This window comes from Macaca fascicularis, chromosome Y (assembly GCF_037993035.2).
Source record: "Macaca fascicularis isolate 582-1 chromosome Y, T2T-MFA8v1.1".
Classification (NCBI taxonomy): domain Eukaryota; kingdom Metazoa; phylum Chordata; class Mammalia; order Primates; family Cercopithecidae; genus Macaca; species Macaca fascicularis.
In genome coordinates, this window is record NC_132903.1 from 1,144,276 (window position 1) to 1,162,941 (window position 18,666).

Here is an 18,666-nt window from a genome sequence, read left to right on the forward strand (position 1 = left end):
CCGCAACCTTACCGCTTACCGCAGCAGCCACGAACAGTACAGGTGCCTTCACTACAAAACGGATGCTCGGGGAACACAGATCGGGTGTCGGTTCGATGACATCGCTCGACTCTCCCGCGGTTCTCAAAGTTCCCACATCCTGGTGAGGGGCAGGAGCGCAGCCGTCAGTATCCCCTGCACAGATAAGTTTGTCTTCTTTTCACAGATTGGTGAGTAGCCCACGACATTCCCTCCCACCCTCAGCTCTGCGAGGCCACGGTTTTAGCCTCAGGCCACATCCCACGGACCGGGTGGGCCCACACATAGACACTGGCCTCTCGCATTTCCAGAGGCTGCACGTTGGAGGTCAGGGTGCTGGCCGACTGGGCTCCTAGGGAGGTCTCCTCCTGGCTTGGAGAGGGTTATCTTCTCACTATGTCTTCATATGGTAGAGAGAGAGAGATGAAGTTCTGGGGTCTCGTGTTAGAAGGGCACTCACACCGTCATGGGTCCTGTCACGGGTCATAGGATCCCCTGTCACGGGTCCCATCATGAGTCATAGGAGCCCCCATCGTGGGTCCCGTCATAGGTCATAGGAGCCCCCGTCATGGGTCCCACCAAGAGTTAGGGGACCCCTGATCATGGGTTCCACCCTGAGTTATGTGATCCCTTATCATGGGTTCCATCATGGGTCATAGGACCCCTCCCAGCATGGGTCATAGAACCCCTCATTATGGGTTCCATCATTGGTCATAGGATCCCCTGTCATGGGTTCCATCAGGGGTCATAGGATCCCCCATCATGGGTCCCATCACAGGTCATAGGATCCCCCATCATGGGTCATAGGATCCCCTGTCATGGGTCCTACCATGAGTTATGAGACCCCTGATCTTGGGTTCCTCCATGAGTTATGTGATCCCTCATCATGGGTTCCATCATGGGTCATAGGACCCCTCCCAGCATGGGTCATAGGATCCCCTGTCATGAGTCCCATCATAGGTCATAGGATCCCCCATCATGGGTCCCATCATGGGTCATGCAACACCCCCATCATGGGTCATAGGATCCCCAATCATAGGTCCCATCATGCATCATTGGATCCCCCATCATGGGTTCCACCATGAGTCATGGGATCCCTCATCATGGTCCCATCATGGGTCATGGGACCCCCCCATCATGGGTCATAGGATCCCCCATCATGGGTCCTATCATGAGCCATGGGATCCCCCCCATCATGGGTCATGAGAGCCCCCATCATGGGTTCCATCATGAGTCATAGAATCCCCCATCATAGGTCATAGGATCCCCTGTCACAGGTCCCACCTTGGGTCATAGGATCCCTCATTATGGGTTTCATTATGGGTCACAGGATCCCTCATCATGGGTCCCATCATGGATCATAGGATCCCTCATCATGGGTTCCATCATGGGTCATAGGATCCCTCATCATGGGTTCCATCATAGGTCATAGGATCCCTCATCTTGGGTTCCATCATGGGTCATAGGATCCCTCATCATGGGTTCCATCATGGGTCATAGGATCCCTTATGGGTCCTATCATGAGTCATGGGACCCCCCGCAACCATGGGTCATGGGAGCCTCCATTGTGGGTCATGGGTCATGGGAGCCCCCATCATAGGTTCCATCATGAGTCATGGAATCCCTCATTATGGGTTCCATCACGGGTCATGGTACCCCCCCATCATAGCGGTCCACCCTCATAACTTCAGCCCACCCCAGTCACCTCCCAAAGGCCCTACCTTCTAACACCGTCCAACCAGGGGTCAGGGCTTCAACACAGGAGGACACACACTTTCAGTCCACAACATCCGAGCTCCGGGGAACCTCCCAGGTGGTGAGAATGTCAATATGCCCAGAGCGGACGTGCCCTGACCCCATGGGGAGGGTGCTTGGATACCTTGGAAGAGGAAGGGGAAATGAGGAAGAGGAGGAGAAGGACAAGGAGAAGAGAAGGGAGGAGAGGAAGAACATGAGCAGGGGGAAGAGGAGGAGAAGGAAGAAAAGAGGAAACAGGAAAAGGAGGAGGAGGAGGAAGAGAAGAAGACGGAGGGAAAGGAGGGGGAGGAGGTGGAGATGGGGAGGGAAGGAGGAGGAGGAGAAGAAAGAACAAGAGGCAGAAAGAAGGAGGAGGAGGAGGAGAGGGTGGAGGAGGAAGAGGAGAGAGAAGAGAGGAAGGAGAATGGAGAGGAGTAGGAGGGGGAGGGAGGGGAAGACAGAGAAGGTGGGGTATGAGGGTAGTGAGCTGAGGAGGGGGAGGAGGAGGAGGAGAAAGGACAGGAGGAAGAGAGGGAGGAAAAGGAGGGGGAGGAGGGTGGTGGTGGAGGAGGGAAGAGAGGAGGAGGGAGGAGGGGAGGGTGGAGGAAGGAGAGCAGGAGAGGGAGGGACGAGGAGGGGGGCAGAAGGAGTGGGAGGAGAAGGAGGAGAATGGGCAAGGGAGGAGGAGGAGAGGGAGAAAAAGGAGGGGGTGGAGGGAGGAGAAGAGAAGAGAGGAGGAGGGAGAAGGAGGGGAGAGGATGGAGGAAGGGGAGCAGGAGGGGGAGGAAAAAGGAGGAGGAGGGGCAGAAGGAAGAAGGAGCAGGAAGAGAGGAGGAAGAAAAAGGAGGAGAATGGGCAGGGGAGGAGGAGGAGAGGGAGGAGAAGGAGGGGGAGGAGGGTGGAGGGGGAGAAGGGAAGAGAGGAGGAGGGAGAAGGAGGGGAGAGGATGGAGGAAGGGGAGGAAAAAGGAGGAGGAGGGGCAGAAGGAACAGGAGGAAGAAAAAGAGGAGGAGGAGGAGGAGAATGAGCAGGGGAGGAGGAGGAGAAAGGAGAGGGGAAGAGGAGGGTGACAAGGAGAATGGGGAGGAGAGAGAGAAGGGGTAGAAAAAGGAGGGAGAGGAAGAGGAGTGGAGGGGGAGGAGGGTAGGGAAGGGGAGAAAGAACAGGAGAGCAGGAGGAGGGGGAGAAGGAGGCGGGGGCCAGGGCTGGACTTGCTTCCAGGGGCCCAGGGGAGACCCAGACAGACAGCCGGAGACACAGGGCTGCGCTGGCCTGAGAATGTGGAAGTGCCTGGGGTTCCCTGGACGTGGAGGATGCCCTGGGCTGCTGGGAGTGGCGGGACATCCCCTCAGGGGGCTGAGATGGGGATGGGCGGGAGGAGAGAAGCCGGGAAGTGGCAGCTCCAGAAGGATATGTACAGGTCAAAAGTGCAGGAGTCTCTGGAGGGCCCATCCTGAATGCTGCGGAGAGGGCCCTCAAGGCTGCAGTGGGCTGTAGGCGGGCAGAGGGGGCATGGGGAGTGGGGGTTGGCGCTGGGCAGGGGTGGGGAGTGGGTCAGGCTGCCCAGCGGGGCTGAGCCCAGAGATGGAGGGGGCAGGGACAAAGATGTGCACCTGCCAATCCTCAGAAAAGCTGGTACTGAAGTGACCAAAAGGGTGGTTCTCAAGGCTGCTCCCAGGACAGTGGGGTTCCCAGGATGCAAATCCTAAGGAGGGTCACTTCCCCCAGCGCCCCCAGCACGGCTCAGTCCTGTGTGAAGTATCTCTAGAAAAAAAAAAAGAATTGATTTTTACTGCTAAAAGTGCTTTTCTCATTGTTAGAGAGATTAACTCCACCCAACATGACTGGAGAGTGTAATGAGACACATTCCTTCATGCACTGGAAAATGAAAAGTCATTTCAATCGCAAATTCCGCTATGAGCTTCGGATCCAAAAGGTAAACCGTTCACCCGTTCCCCCCACCACCCCCGCCCTGGACATCCCTGATTTTTGGGAAGTTGCACTCTGGGGCCTTGGGACGGGCAAAAAAATCTCTGATAACGCCACAGAACGCAGGGATCGTTAAAAAAAAAGAAAAAGAAAAAAGGCCGGGCGCGGTGGCTCGCACCTGTCATCCCAGGACTTTGGGAGGCCAAAGTGGGCGGATCACAAGGTCAGGAGTTCGAGACCAGCCTGACCAACATGCTGAAACCCCGTCTCTACTAAAAATACAAAAACTAGCCGGGCGAGGTGGCGGGCACCTGTAGTCCCAGCTACTCGGGAGGCTGAGGCAGGAGAATGGCGTAAATCTGGGAGGCGGAGGTTGCAGTGAGCCGAGATCGTGCCACTGCACTGCAGCCTGGGCGACAGTGTGAGACTCCGTCTCAAAAAAAAAAAGAACAAAAATTTTAGACCTTATGCAGTCTATTGTGTTTTATTTCTATTATTTTGATTGTTGTGTGGTTATTTTAATTTTTTTCTTGAACTTTGTTTTCTTTTTTAGTGATCTACAAATTCAATGCAAGTTACTCAAATATTTTTGATCCACGGGTCGTTGGATCGCACGTGTAACGCTTGTGGATACAGGGGCCCAGTGGAACATAAATATTTATTTATTTATTCATTTATTGAGACATTCCATTCCGTTCTCCATTCCATTCCGTTCTCCATTCCATTCCATTCTCCATTCTGTTCCCCATTCCATTCCGTTCTCCATTCCATTCTCCATTCCATTCCATTCCCCATTCCATTACGTTCTCCATTCCATTCCATTCTCCATTCCGTTCCCCATTCCATTCCGTTCTCCATTCCATTCCGTTCCGTTCTCCATTCCATTCCGTTCCGTTCTCCATTCCGTTCTCCATTCCGTTCCGTTCTCCATTCCATTCAGTTCTCCATTCCGTTCCGTTATCCATTCCGTTCCGTTCTCCATTCCATTCCGTTCTCCATTCCATTCCGTTCTCCATTCCATTCCGTTCTCCATTCCATTCCATTCTCCATTCCATTCCGTTCTCCATTCCATTCCATTCTCCATTCCATTCCGTTATCCATTCCGTTCCGTTCTCCATTCCATTCCGTTCCGTTCTCCATTCCGTTCTCCATTCCGTTCCGTTCTCCATTCCATTCAGTTCTCCATTCCGTTCCGTTCTCCATTCCGTTCTCCATTCCATTCTCCATTCCATTCCGTTCTCCATTCCATTCCGTTCTCCATTCCATTCCGTTCTCCATTCCATTCCGTTCTCCATTCCATTCCGTTCTCCATTCCATTCCGTTATCCATTCCATTCCGTTCTCCATTCCATTGTCCATTCCATTCCATTCTCCATTCCATTCCGTTCTCCATTCCATTCCATTCTCTCTTCCATTCTCCATTGCATTCTTCCATTCCATTCCATTCTCCATTCTATCCGTTCTCCATTCCATTCTCCATTCCATTCCATTCTCCATTCCGTTCTCCATTCCATTCCGTTCTCCATTCCATTCTGTTCCCCATTCCGTTCCGTTCTCCATTCCGTTCCGTTCTCCATTCTGTTCCGTTCTCCATTCCGTTCCATTCTCCATTCCATTCCATTCTCCATTCCATTCCGTTCCCCATTCCGTTCTCCATTCCATTCCGTTCTCCATTCCATTCCATTCTCCATTCCATTCTCCATTCCATTCCATTCTCCATTCCATTCCGTTCTCCATTCCATTCCATTCTCCATTCCATTCCATTCTCCATTCCATTCCGTTCCCCATTCCGTTCTCCATTCCATTCCGTTCTCCATTCCATTCCATTCTCCATTCCATTCTCCATTCCATTCCATTCTCCATTCCATTCCATTCTCCATTCCATTCCATTCTCCATTCCATTCCGTTCTCCATTCCATTCCATTCCCCATTCCATTACGTTCTCCATTCCATTCCATTCTCCATTACGTTCCCCATTCCATTCCGTTCTCCATTCCATTCTCCATTCCGTTCCGTTCTCCATTCCGTTCCGTTCTCCATTCCATTCCGTTCTCCATTCCATTCCATTCTCCATTCCATTCCATTCTCCATTCCATTCCATTCTCCGTTCCATTCCATTCCGTTCTCCATTCCATTGCATTCTCCATTCCGTTCTCCATTCTCCATTCCATTCCCCATTCCATTCCATTCCGTTCTCCATTCCATTCCATTCTCTCTTCCACTCTCCATTCCATTCCATTCCATTCCGTTCTCCATTTCATTCCATTCTCCATTCCATTTCGTTCTCCATTCCATTCCATTCTCCATTCCATTCCGTTCTCCATTCCATTCCATTCTCCATTCCGTTCTCCATTCCATTCCGTTCTCCATTCTCCATTCCATTCCCCATTCCATTCCGTTCTCCATTCCATTCCATTCTCTCTTCCATTCTCCATTGCATTCTTCCATTCCATTCCATTCTCCATTCCATTCTCCATTCCGTTCTCCATTCCATTCCGTTCTCCATTCCATTTCGTTCTCCATTCCATTTCGGTCTCCATTCCATTCCATTCTCCATTCCATTCCATTCCATTCTCCATTCCATTCCATTCTCCATTCCATTCCGTTCTCCATTCCATTCCATTCCGTTCTCCATTCCATTCCGTTCTCCATTCCATTCCGTTCTCCATTCCATTCCATTCTCCATTCCGTTCTCCATTCATTCCATTCTCCATTCCATTCCGTTCTCCATTCCATTCCGTTCTCCATTCCATTCCGTTCTCCATTCCATTCTCCATTCCATTCCGTTCTCCATTCCATTCTCCATTCCATTCCATTCTCCATTCCATTCCGTTCTCCACTCCATTCCATTCCGTTCCATTCCATTCTCCGTTCCATTCCATTCCATTCCGTTCTCCATTCCATTCCGTTCTCCATTCCATTCCATTCTCCATTCCATTCCGTTCTCCATTCCATTCCGTTCCATTCCATTCCATTCCGTTCTCCATTCCATTCTCCGTTCCATTCCATTCCATTCCGTTCTCCATTCCATTCCGTTCTCTCTTCCATTCTCCATTCCATTCCGTTCTCTCTTCCATTCTCCATTCCATTCCGTTCTCCATTCCATTCCATTCTCCATTCCATTCCGTTCTCCATTCCATTCCGTTCCCCATTCCGTTCTCCATTCCGTTCCGTTCTCCATTCCGTTTCGTTCTCAATTCCATTCCGTTCTCCATTCCATTCCATTCTCCATTGCATTCCATTCTCCATTGCATTCCATTCCGTTGTCCATTCCATTCCATTCCATTCCGTTCTCCATTCCATTCCATTCCGTTCTCCATTCCATTCCATTCTCTATTCCATTCCATTCCATTCTCCATTCCATTCCGTTCTCCATTCCATTCCGTTCTCCATTTCATTCCATTCCGTTCTCCATTCCATTCCGTTCTCCATTCCATTCCGTTCTCCATTCCATTCCATTCTCTATTCCATTCTCCATTCCATTCCATTCCATTCTCCATTCCATTCCGTTCTCCATTTCATTCCATTCTCCATTGCATTCCATTCCGTTCTCCATTCCATTCCATTCCATTCCGTTCTCCATTCCATTCCGTTCTCCATTCCATTCCATTCTCTATTCCATTCTCCATTCCATTCTCCATTACATTCCCTTCTCCATTTCATTCCGTTCTCCATTCCACTCCGTTCTCCATTCCATTCCGTTCTCCATTCCATTCCATTCTCCATTCCGTTCGCCATTCCATTCCGTTCTCCATTCCATTCTCCATTCCATTCCGTTCTCCATTCCATTCTCCATTCCATTCCCTTCTCCATTCCATTCCGTTCTCCATTCCATTCTCCATTCCGTTCTCCATTCCATTCCGTTCTCCATTTCATTCCGTTCACCATTCCGTTCTCCATTCCATTCTCCATTCCATTCCGTTCTCCATTCCATTCCCTTCTCCATTCCATTTCATTCTCCATTCCGTTCTCCATTCCATTCCGTTCTCCATTTCATTCCGTTCACCATTCCGTTCTCCATTCCATTCTCCATTCCATTCCGTTCCATTCCATTCTCCGTTCCATTCCATTCCGTTCTCCATTCCATTCCGTTCTCCATTCCATTTCCTTCTCCATTCCATTCCATTCTCCATTCCATTCCGTTCTCCATTCCATTCCATTCTCCATTCCGTTCTCCATTCCATTCCGTTCTCCATTCCATTCCGTTCTTCATTCCATTCCGTTCTCCATTCTCCATTCCATTCCCCATTCCATTCCGTTCTCCATTCCATTCTCCATTCCATTCTCCATTCCATTCCATTCTCCATTCCGTTCTCCATTCCATTCCGTTCTCCATTCCGTTCCATTCTCCATTCCATTCCGTTCTCCATTCCATTCTCCATTCCATTCCCTTCTCCATTCCATTCCGTTCTCCATTCCATTCTCCATTCCGTTCTCCATTCCATTCCGTTCTCCATTTCATTCCGTTCACCATTCCGTTCTCCATTCCATTCCGTTCTCCATTCCATTCCCTTCTCCATTCCATTTCATTCTCCATTCCGTTCTCCATTCCATTCCGTTCTCCATTTCATTCCGTTCACCATTCCGTTCTCCATTCCATTCTCCATTCCATTCCGTTCTCCATTCCATTCCGTTCCATTCCATTCTCCGTTCCATTCCATTCCGTTCTCCATTCCATTCCGTTCTCCATTCCATTCCGTTCTCCATTCCATTCCATTCTCCATTCCATTCCGTTCTCCATTCCATTCCATTCTCCATTCCGTTCTCCATTCCATTCCGTTCTCCATTCCATTCCGTTCTTCATTCCATTCCGTTCTCCATTCTCCATTCCATTCCCCATTCCATTCCGTTCTCCATTCCATTCTCCATTCCATTCCATTCTCCATTCCGTTCTCCATTCCATTCCATTCTCCATTCCGTTCTCCATTCCATTCCCCATTCCATTCCGTTCTCCATTCCATTCCATTCTCTCTTCCATTCTCCATTGCATTCTTCCATTCCATTCCATTCTCCATTCGTTCTCCATTCTATTCCGTTCTCCATTCCATTCCGTTCTCCATTCCATTCCGTTCCATTCCATTCTCCGTTCCATTCCATTCCGTTCTCCATTCCATTCTCCATTCCATTCCATTCTCCATTCCATTCCATTCCCCATTCCATTCCGTTCTCCATTCCATTCCATTCCATTCTCCATTCCATTCCGTTCTCCATTCCATTCCGTTCTCCATTCCATTCCATTCCGTTCTCCATTCCGTTCTCCATTCCATTCTCCATTCCATTCCGTTCTCCACTCCATTCCATTCCATTCTCCATTCCATTCCATTCTCCATTCCGTTCTCCATTCCATTCCGTTCTCCACTCCATTCCATTCCGTTCCATTCCATTCTCCGTTCCATTCCATTCCGTTCTCCATTCTCCATTCCATTCTCCATTCCATTCTCTCTTCCATTCTCCATTCCATTCCGTTCTCCATTCCATTCTCCATTCCATTCCGTTCTCCATTCCATTTCATTCTCCATTCCATTCCATTCTCCATTCCATTCCGTTCTCCATTCCATTCCATTCTCCATTCCATTCCATTCCATTGACAGAGTCTTGCTCTGTCGCCCAAAGTGCTGGGATTACAGGTGTGAGCCTCCGGGCCCAGCCTATGTGTTATATTTGGTATTTTATTTTATTATTTCATTTCATTTATTTTTTTTATGTTTTTTAATTTTTGGCCAGGCGAGGTGGCTCAATCCTGTAATCCCAGCACTTTGGGAGGCCAAGACAGGTGGATCACGAGGTCTGGAGATCGAGACCATCCTGGCTAACATGGTGAAACCCCATCTCTACTAAAAAATACAAAAAATTAGCCGGGCGAGGTGGTGGGCGCCTGTAGTCCCAGCTACTTGGGAGGCTGAGGCAGGAGAATGGCCTGAACCCAGGAGGTGGAGCTTGCAGTGAGCTGAGATCGGGCCACTGCACTCCAGCCTGGGCGACAGAGCCAGACTCCGTCTCAAAAAAAAAAAAAAAAAAAAAAAATTTTTTAATTTTTAAATTTTTTTAATGTATTGTATTGTATTGTATTGTGTTGTATCGTAGTGTAGTGTAGTGTAGTGTAGTGCATTGCATTGCATTGCCAGAGTCTCGCTCTGTCGCCCAAAGTGCTGGGATTACAGGTGTGAGTCTCCGGGCCCAGCCTATGTACTATATTTAGTTTTTTATTTTTATTTATTTATTTATTTATTTATTTTTGAGATAGAGTCTTACTCTTGTCACCCAGGCTGGGGTGCAGTGGCACGATCTCAGCTCACTGTAACCTCCGCCTCCCAGGTTCAAGCGATTCTCGGCTTCAGTCTCCTGAGTAGCTGGGATTACAGGTGCCTCCCACCGCGCCTGGCTAATTTTTTTTGTATTTTTTAGTAGAGACGGGGTTTCACCATCTTGGCCCGGCTGGCCTCGAACTCCTAACCTTGTGATCTACCCGCCTCAGCCTCCCAAAGGCCTGGGATTACAGGTGCGAGGCACCGTGCCTGGCCATATATTTATTATTTATGCTCAAATACTGATTATTTCATATGCAGTTTTTCTGTAAGTCTATATCTGCTCAAAAACATTAGGTCTATGAATTTCTTTTATATTACCTAGTAGTTTTGAGCCCATGTTTTTTTTTTTTTTAAAGAAAATAAATACAGCACAGACTTCTTTCTTTCTTTCACTGATGAAGGAGCAGGCGTAGCTGCAACCAGAGGCGGAGTCCTAGCTAGTCTGGTGCTGCACCCCCCCCAGTTCGTTGGCCTGGCATAGGCTGTCTGTGGCTACCCCTGGGTGCATCCGGAGGCAGTCTGAGAGGACAGTGGGTCTTGTTTGTCCACAGGCCTCACGAAGCCCCCTCCCACCAAGGTCTTGCCACAAGGGCTTGTACACCGTAAGAAACCTTTTGGGCCGGGCGTGGTGGCTCACGCCTGTAATCCCAGCACTTTGGGAGGCCGAGGCAGGCAGATCATGAGGTCAAGAGATCAAGACCATCCTGGCCAACTTTCCACTAAAACTACAAAAAATTAGCCGGGTGTGGTGGTGGGCGCCTGTAGTCCCAGCTACTCGGGAGGCTGAGGCAAGAGAATGGCGTGAACCCGGGAGGCAGAGCTTGCAGTAAGCCAAAATCACGCCACAGCACTCCAGCCTGGGTAACAGAGCAAGACTCCATCTCATAAATAAATAAATCAACCAACCAACCTTTTGGTCAGGTGCTATGTACCCCTACTGCTTTTGCCCCCACTGCTGCCCCAAGGCCTTCCCAGAGCCCCCACTGTTTTGCTGGTTTTCCTGGAGAAAGAAATTTGAGTTTGGAAGGAGGAGGCTGTCAGGTAAGCCTCCAGACACTCAAAAGTTTGTTTGCTTTTGTCTTGCAGAGAATGCAGCCTGTAAGGACAGAACAGGTGAGTGTTGCGTAGCCCCAGACGCTGTACTTGACATTGCAAAGGGTGAGTTTTATTATTATTATTATTAATACTATTAATTATTGTATTAATATTTTTATTATAATATACCATTACAATATATAATTATGTTTTTTTTTTTGTTGTTGTTGTTGTTGTTGAGACGGAGTCTCGCTCTGTCGCCCGGGCTGGAGTGCAGTGGCCGGATCTCAGCTCACTGCAAGCTCCGCCTCCTGGGTTTACGCCATTCTCCTGCCTCAGCCTCCCGTGTAGCTGGGACTACAGGCGCCCGCCACCTCGCCCGGCTAATTTCTTTTTTGTATTTTTAGTAGAGACGGGGTTTCACCGTGTTAGCCAGGATGGTCTTGATCTCCTGACCTCGTGATCCGCCCGTCTCGGCCTCCCAAAGTGCTGGGATTACAGGCTTGAGCCACCGCGCCCGGCTACAATATATAATTATATATTACATATGATGTATTAGATAACACACAACATATAATATATAACAATATATGCTATATATTACATGTTATATATGTGATATGCTGTATATGTTGTAATACATATTGTTATATATTATATGTGATATATATAATCATGTTATTTATATTATATATAATGTGACATATATATTATGATATATAATCATATGTATGTAATTACATATAATATATATAATTATATATTATATATCATATATTTATTTTTGAGATGCAGTCTTGCTGTCACCGTATATAATATACAACATTTATATATTATATATTTATATTATATGTAATTTATATTTTATATATTTGTTGTATATTATATATAGTTATATATGTTATATATAATTATAGATACAATTATATAAGGTTATATATTGTCATTATAATTATATATATTCTATAATTTATATATTATATATTTTTATAATATATAATAAATATATTTTATAATATATAATCGTTTAATATATTATACATAATTATAATATACATCTATATAAATTGTATATATGCAAATGTATAATATATAATAATATATAATTATATAATAATATTATTATAATATTATTAGTCACGGTTCAGTGGCTTTCATTTGACAGGCTCTGGGTGTCACCCTTACTGCAATCTTGCAAAATTGGGATATAGCCCATCCCCAAATTGAGGGATGGGAAAGGGCAGAGTCAGGGATGACCCCTCCCGAGGTGTGAGAGCCAGACGCTGTGGCTGGCCAGGCGCCGTCCAAACGAGGTCCCCCCATTTGCCCCACATGCCTTACCCCGGGCCAGGCAGCCCCAGTCCAGCAGGAACGCGCTACCAAACCATAGTTCTACCCACAGCAGAGACAAGCATTGACAGACAGGTGGCCCAGGCCTCAGACGAGCAGGTCACACAGAGGACCCTCCACCAGCCCCTGCCTGGGATCCGGAGGAACAAACAGCCGGACACGGCATTGTCATGTCCCTCTCTCTCTGTCCGTCTGTTTCCCTGTATCTGTCTCCGTGTCTCTGGATCTCTTTCCCTTTCTCCCTCCTTCTCTCTATCTCCCCCTCTCTGTCTGTCTCTGTATCTCCCTTTCTCCCTCCATCTCTCTCTCTCCGTCTCTATCTCCCACTGTCCCCATCTGTGTCTCTGTTTCTCCCTCATTCTCCCTCCCTCCGTCTCTCTCTCTCCTTGTCTGTATCTCCCCCCCCCAGTCTCTCTCTGTCTCTGTATCTCTCTCCCTTTCTCCCTCCCTCCCTTTCTCTCGTCTCTATCTCCCTCCCCCTCTCTGTATCTCTCTCCCTTTCTCCCTCCCTCTCTTTATATCTGGCTCTCTCCCCGTCTCTATCTCCCCTCTCCCCATCTCTCTCTCTGTGTCTCTGTCTCTCCCTCTCCCATTCTCCTTCCCTCTTTCTCTGTCTCTATCTCTGTCTCTTTCTCTGTGTCTCTGCCTCTATATCTCTCTCCCTTTCTCCCTCCCTCTTTCTCTCTCTCCATCTCGATCTCCCTTTCTCCCTCTATCTTTCTCTCTGTCTCCGTCTCTATCTCCTACTGTCGCCATTTCCCACTGTCCCCATCTGTGTCTCTCTCTCCTTCATTCTCCCTCGCTCTCTTTATCTCTCTCTCTCCTTGTCTGTATCTCCCCCCTCCCAGTCTGTGTGTCTGTATCTCTCTCCCTTTCTCCCTCCCTCTTTCTCTGTCTCCCACTGTCCCCGTCTCTCCCTCTTTCATTCTCCCTCCCTCTCTTTCTCTCTCTCTCTCCTTGTCTGTATCTCCCCACTCCCAGTCTCTCTGTCTGTGTCTCTGTATCTCTCTCCCTTTCTCCCTCCCTCTCTTCATCTTTCTTTTCGAAACGGAGTTTTGCTCTTGTTGCCTCGGCTGGAGTGCGGTGGCACGATCTCGGCTCGCTGCAACCTCTGCCTCCCGGGTTGAAGCAGATCTACTCCCTCAGTCTCCCAAGTAGCTGGGATTACAGGCACTCGCCACCATGCCCAGCTAAGTTTTTTTTTTGCATTTTTAATACAGATAGGGTTTCACTATGTTGGCCAGGCTGGTCTCGAACTCCTGACCTAAGGCGATCCACCCGCCTTGGCCTCCCAAAATGCTGGGATAACAGGCGTGAGCCACCATGCTTGGCCTGAATATGTAGTCTTTTATTTTCACCTCCTTTCCATCCTCACCCCCGAGTCCCCAAGTTCCATAATATTCTTGTGCATTTGCATTCTCATAGCTTAGCTCCTACTTACAGATGAGAACATACGATATTTGCTTTTCCATTCCTGAGTTACTTCACTTAGAATAATGGCCTCCAGGGCCAAGCGTGGTGGCTCACGCCTGTCATCCCAGCACCTTGGGAGGCCGAGGTGGGCCGATCACGAGGTCAGGAGTTCGAGACCAGCCTGGTCAACATGGTGAAACCCCGTCTCTACGAAAAATACAAAAAGTGAGCCGGGCGTGGTGGCGGGTGCCTGTAGTCACAGCTACTCGGGAGGCTGAGGCAGGAGAAGGGCGTGAACCCGGGAGGCGGAGGTTGCAGTGAGCTGAGATCGCGCCACTGCCCTCCAGCCTGGGTGACAGCAAAACTATGTCTGGAGAAAAAAAAAAAAAAAAGAGAGGCAAGAGAAAGGGTTTCTTTTATTAAACCATCAGATCTCGTGAGACGTATTCACTACCCTGAGAACAGTATGGGGGAGACTGCCCCCATGATTCAATTATCTCCCACCCAGTCCCTCTCACAACACGTCAGAATTATGGGAGCTCGAATTTAAGATGAGATTTGGGTGGGGACACAGCCAGACTCCATCACCCACTCTCTCTGTCTCTGTCCCTCTGTTTCCGCTTCTCTCTGTCTCTGTTTTTCTCTCTCCCTCTCTCTGCCTCCATCTCTCTGTCTGTTTCTCTATCTGTCTCTGTCTGTCCCCCTGTATTAGTCCATTTTAACGGACGAATGGGGATCCTTCCTGCCTCTCCCAGCTCCTGGGGACTCCAGGGGTCCCTGGGCTTGTGGCCACATCACTCCACTCTCTGCCTCCGTCTCCACATGGCCTTTTTCTCTGCATCTGTGTCTCTTTTTTGTTTTGTTTTGTTTGAGACGGAGTCTCGCTCTGTCACCCAGGCTGGAGTGCAGTGGCGCGATCTCGGCTCACTGCAAGCTCCGCCTCCCGGGTTCCCGCCATTCTCCTGCCTCAGCCTCCCGAGTAGCTGGAACTACAGGTGCCCACCACCACGCCCAGCTAATTTTTTGTATTTTTAGTAAAGACAGGGTTTCACCTTGTTGCTCAGGCTGACCTCGAACTCCTGACCTGAAGTGATCCGCCCACCTCAGCCTCCTAAAGCGCTGGGATGACGGGCGTGAGCCACTGCGCCTGGCCGTGTCTCCTCTTCTTATAAGGGCATCGGTCATAGAATTTATGGCCCACCCTAATCCAAAATGACATCATCTCAATTTGCATCTTCATGACATCTGCCATGAACAGCTATTTCATCATAAGGCCCCACTGAAAGGTGCTGGGGGCTGAGGCTGTAAATATGAATGGTTTTTTCTTCTATTTTTTTTTTTTTGGTTTTTAATTTGAGACAGGCTCTCACTGTGTCACCCAGGCTGGAGGTCAGTGGCACAATCACGGCTCACTGCAACCTCTGCCTCCTGAGCTCGAGGGATCCTCCTGCCTCAGCCTCCTGAGTACCTGAAATTACAGGTGTTTGCCACCATGTCAGTTCATTTAAAAAAACTTTGGGGCTGGGCGCGGTGGCACACGCCGGTAATCCCAGCACTTTGGGAGGCCAAGGCGGGTGGATCACGAGGTCAGATCGAGACCATCCTGGCTAATACAGTGAAACCCTGTCTCTACTAAAAAATACAAAAAACTAGCCGGGCGAGGTGGCGGGCGCCTGTCGTCCCAGGTACTTGGGAGACTGAGGCAGGAGAATGGCGTGAACCCAGGAGGCAGAGCTTGCAGTGAGCTGAGATCACGCCACTGCACTCCAGCCTGGGCGACAGAGCAAGGCTCTGTCATAGCATAGCATAGCATAGCATAGCATAGCATAGCATAGCACAGCATAGCACAGCATAGAATAGAATAGCATAGAATAGAATAGCATAGAATAGCACAGAATGGAATAGCATAGCATAGCATAGAATAGAATAGCATAGAATAGAAAAGCATAGCATAGAACAGCATAGAATAGAATAGAATAGAATAGCATAGAATAGCATAGCATAGAATAGCATAGACTAGAATAGCATAGCATAGAACAGCATAGACTAGAATAGCATAGCATAGAATAGCATAGCATAGAATAGAATAGCATAGCATAGAATAGCATAGAACAGCATAGAATAGAATAGCATAGCATAGAATAGAATAGCATAGCATAGAATAGCATAGACTAGAACAGCATAGACTAGAATAGCATAGCATAAAATAGCATAGAATAGAATAGCATAGCATAGAACAGCATAGAATAGCATAGCATAGAACAGCATAGAATAGAATAACATAGAATAGAATAGCACAGCATAGAATAGAATAGCATAGCATAGAATAGCATAGAATAGAATAGCATAGAATAGCATAGCATAGAACAGCATAGCATAGCATAGCATAGCATAGCATAGAATATTTTTGGCTGGGCGTGGTGGTTCATGCCGGTAATCCCAGCACTTTGGGAGGCTGAGGCAGGGGGCGGATCACCTGAGGTCGGGAGTTCCAGACCAGCCTGATCAACATGGAGAAACACCGTCTCTACTAAAAATACAAAATTAGCCGGTCGTGGTGGTGCACGCCTGTGATTCCAGCTACTCGGGAGGTTGAGGCTGAAGAATCACTTGAACCTGGGCAACAAAAGCGAAACTCCGTCTCAAAACAAAACAAAAAAATTTTTTTGTAGAGATGGGTTTTGTTGTCCAGGCTGGTCTCAAACTCCTAGGCTCACAGTATCCTCCCACCTCAGCCTCCCCAGTAGCTGAGACCAAAGGCGTGTGTCACCATGTCTGGTAATTTTTACATTTTTTTTTTCTCAGTAAAGATAGGGTCTTGCTATGTTGCCCAGGCTGGTGTCAAATTCCTGGGCTTAAACAATTCTCCCACCTCAGCCTCCAAAAGTGCTGTGGTGAGAGGCATGAACCATAGCGCCCAGCCCCTCTTTTCTTCTTTCTTTTCCTTTTTTTTCTTTTCTCTTTCCCTGCCTCCCTCCCTTTCCTTTTTTCTCCTTCCCTCCCTCCCTCCTTTCTTCCTCTTTCTTTTCTCTTTCTTCTCTCCTTTCTCTCTTTCTTTCTTTCTTTTCTTATTTTGATACACAGTCTCTGTTACCCAGGCTGGAGTGCAGTGGCATGATCTCACCTCACTGGAACCTCCACCTCCCAGGTTCAAGTGATTCTCCTGCCTCAGCCTCCAGAGTAGCTGGGCCTACAGGCACCTGCCACCACACCCTAATTTTTGTATTTTTAGTAGAGACAAGGTTTCACCACGTTGGCCAGGCTGGTCTTGAACTCCTGACCTCAGGTGATTCACCTGTCTCGGCCTCCCAAAGTGCTGAGAGGCATGAGCCGCTACACCCGGCCCCTCTTTCCTTCTTTATTTTCTTTTAAACCACAGGTCAGAGACACAACCTCCTTCCAGCTACCCAATCCTGGAACGTACACAGTGCAAATAAGAGCCCGGGAAACAGTGTATGAATTCTTGAGTGCCTGGAGCACCCCCCAGCGCTTCGGTGAGTGGGGAGAGTGGGGTGAGCGGGGCGTGCCCCTCCTGTCTCCCTCACGGGTGAGTGGAAGCCAGGCGTGCCATCCTGGGTCACGGAAACACAGGCCACCCCCCGCCTGCCTGCCTACGGGTCACCAGTTCTTCATTGTTTCTTGGTGTTCTGCCCGCAAAGGAGAGGAGATTCACTCCCCCAGTTTGTGACCTCCAAAAGGAGCCTGAACCTGATGGTGACCTCACACCTTAATCTTATTCACGAGAGGAGACATGGAGGGGAAACAAGGTCATCCCACTGACAGACACCCCCTGGGCCTTGGAATAACACCGAGGCGGGCGGATCACGAGGTCAGGAGATCGAGACCATCCAGGCCAACACGGTGAAACCCCGTCTCTACTAAAAATGCAAAAAATTAGCCGGGCGTGGTATCGGGCGCCTGTAGTCCCAGCTACTCGGGAGGCTGAGGCAGGAGAATGGCGTAGACCCGGGAGGTGGAGCTTGCAGTGAGCTGAGATCCGGCCACTGCACTCCAGCCTGGGCGACAGAGCAAGACTCCGTCTCCAAAAAAAAAAAAAAAGAAAAGAAAAATTAGCTGGGCGTGGTGGCAGGTGCCTGTAGTCCCAGCTATTGGGGAGGCTGAGGCAGGAGGAGAATCGCTTGAACCCGGGAGAGGGAGGTTGCAGTGAGCTGAGATCAGATTGCAGCACTGCACTGTAGCCTGGCCACAGAGCCAGACTCCTCAAAAAAAAAAAAAAAAAAAATTAATACACACAAAATACACAACACACACACACACACACGCAACAGAGCATGACTCCTTCTCAAAAAAAAAAAAATTAATACACACAAAATACACAACACACACACACGCAACAGAGCATGACTCCTCAAAAAAAAAAATTAATAGACACAAAATACACAACACACACACACACGCAACAGAGCATGACTCCTTCTCAAAAAAAAAAAATTAATACACACAAAATACACAACACACACACACGCAACAGAGCATGACTCCTCAAAAAAAAAATTAATAGACACAAAATACACAACACACACACACACGCAACAGAGCATGACTCCTTCTCAAAAAAAAAAAAAAATTAATACACACAAAATACACAACACACACACACGCAACAGAGCATGACTCCTTCTCAAAAAAAAAAAAAATTAATACACACAAAATACACAACACACACACGCAACAGAGCATGACTCCTCAAAAAAAAAAAATACACACAAAATACACAACACAGACACACGCAACAGAGCATGACTCCTTCTCAAAAAAATAAAATTAATACACACAAAATACACAACACACACGCAACAGAGCATGACTCCTTCTCAAAAAAAAAAATACACACAAAATACACAACACACACACAC

At 48.1% G+C, this 18,666-nt stretch overlaps 1 protein-coding gene across 6 annotated transcripts in view; it reads left to right on the forward strand.

The window, feature by feature from the left end:
- The window catches only part of LOC141409492 (interleukin-3 receptor subunit alpha-like), a 37,515-nt gene that overhangs the window by 13,063 nt on the left and 5,786 nt on the right, over positions 1–18,666 (forward strand). For 2 of the 6 annotated variants that reach the window (XM_074030382.1, XM_074030381.1), the window contains exons 6-9: positions 25–209; positions 3,576–3,691; positions 11,078–11,104; positions 17,169–17,283. In XM_074030382.1, coding sequence (XP_073886483.1) covers positions 25–209; positions 3,576–3,691; positions 11,078–11,104; positions 17,169–17,283 — 443 coding nt within the window. Of the gene's footprint in view, positions 1–24; positions 210–3,575; positions 3,692–11,077; positions 11,105–17,168; positions 17,607–18,666 lie in introns of those variants that run through there. The other 4 variants (XM_074030385.1, XM_074030383.1, XM_074030387.1 and 1 more) reach the window with 3 other exon arrangements.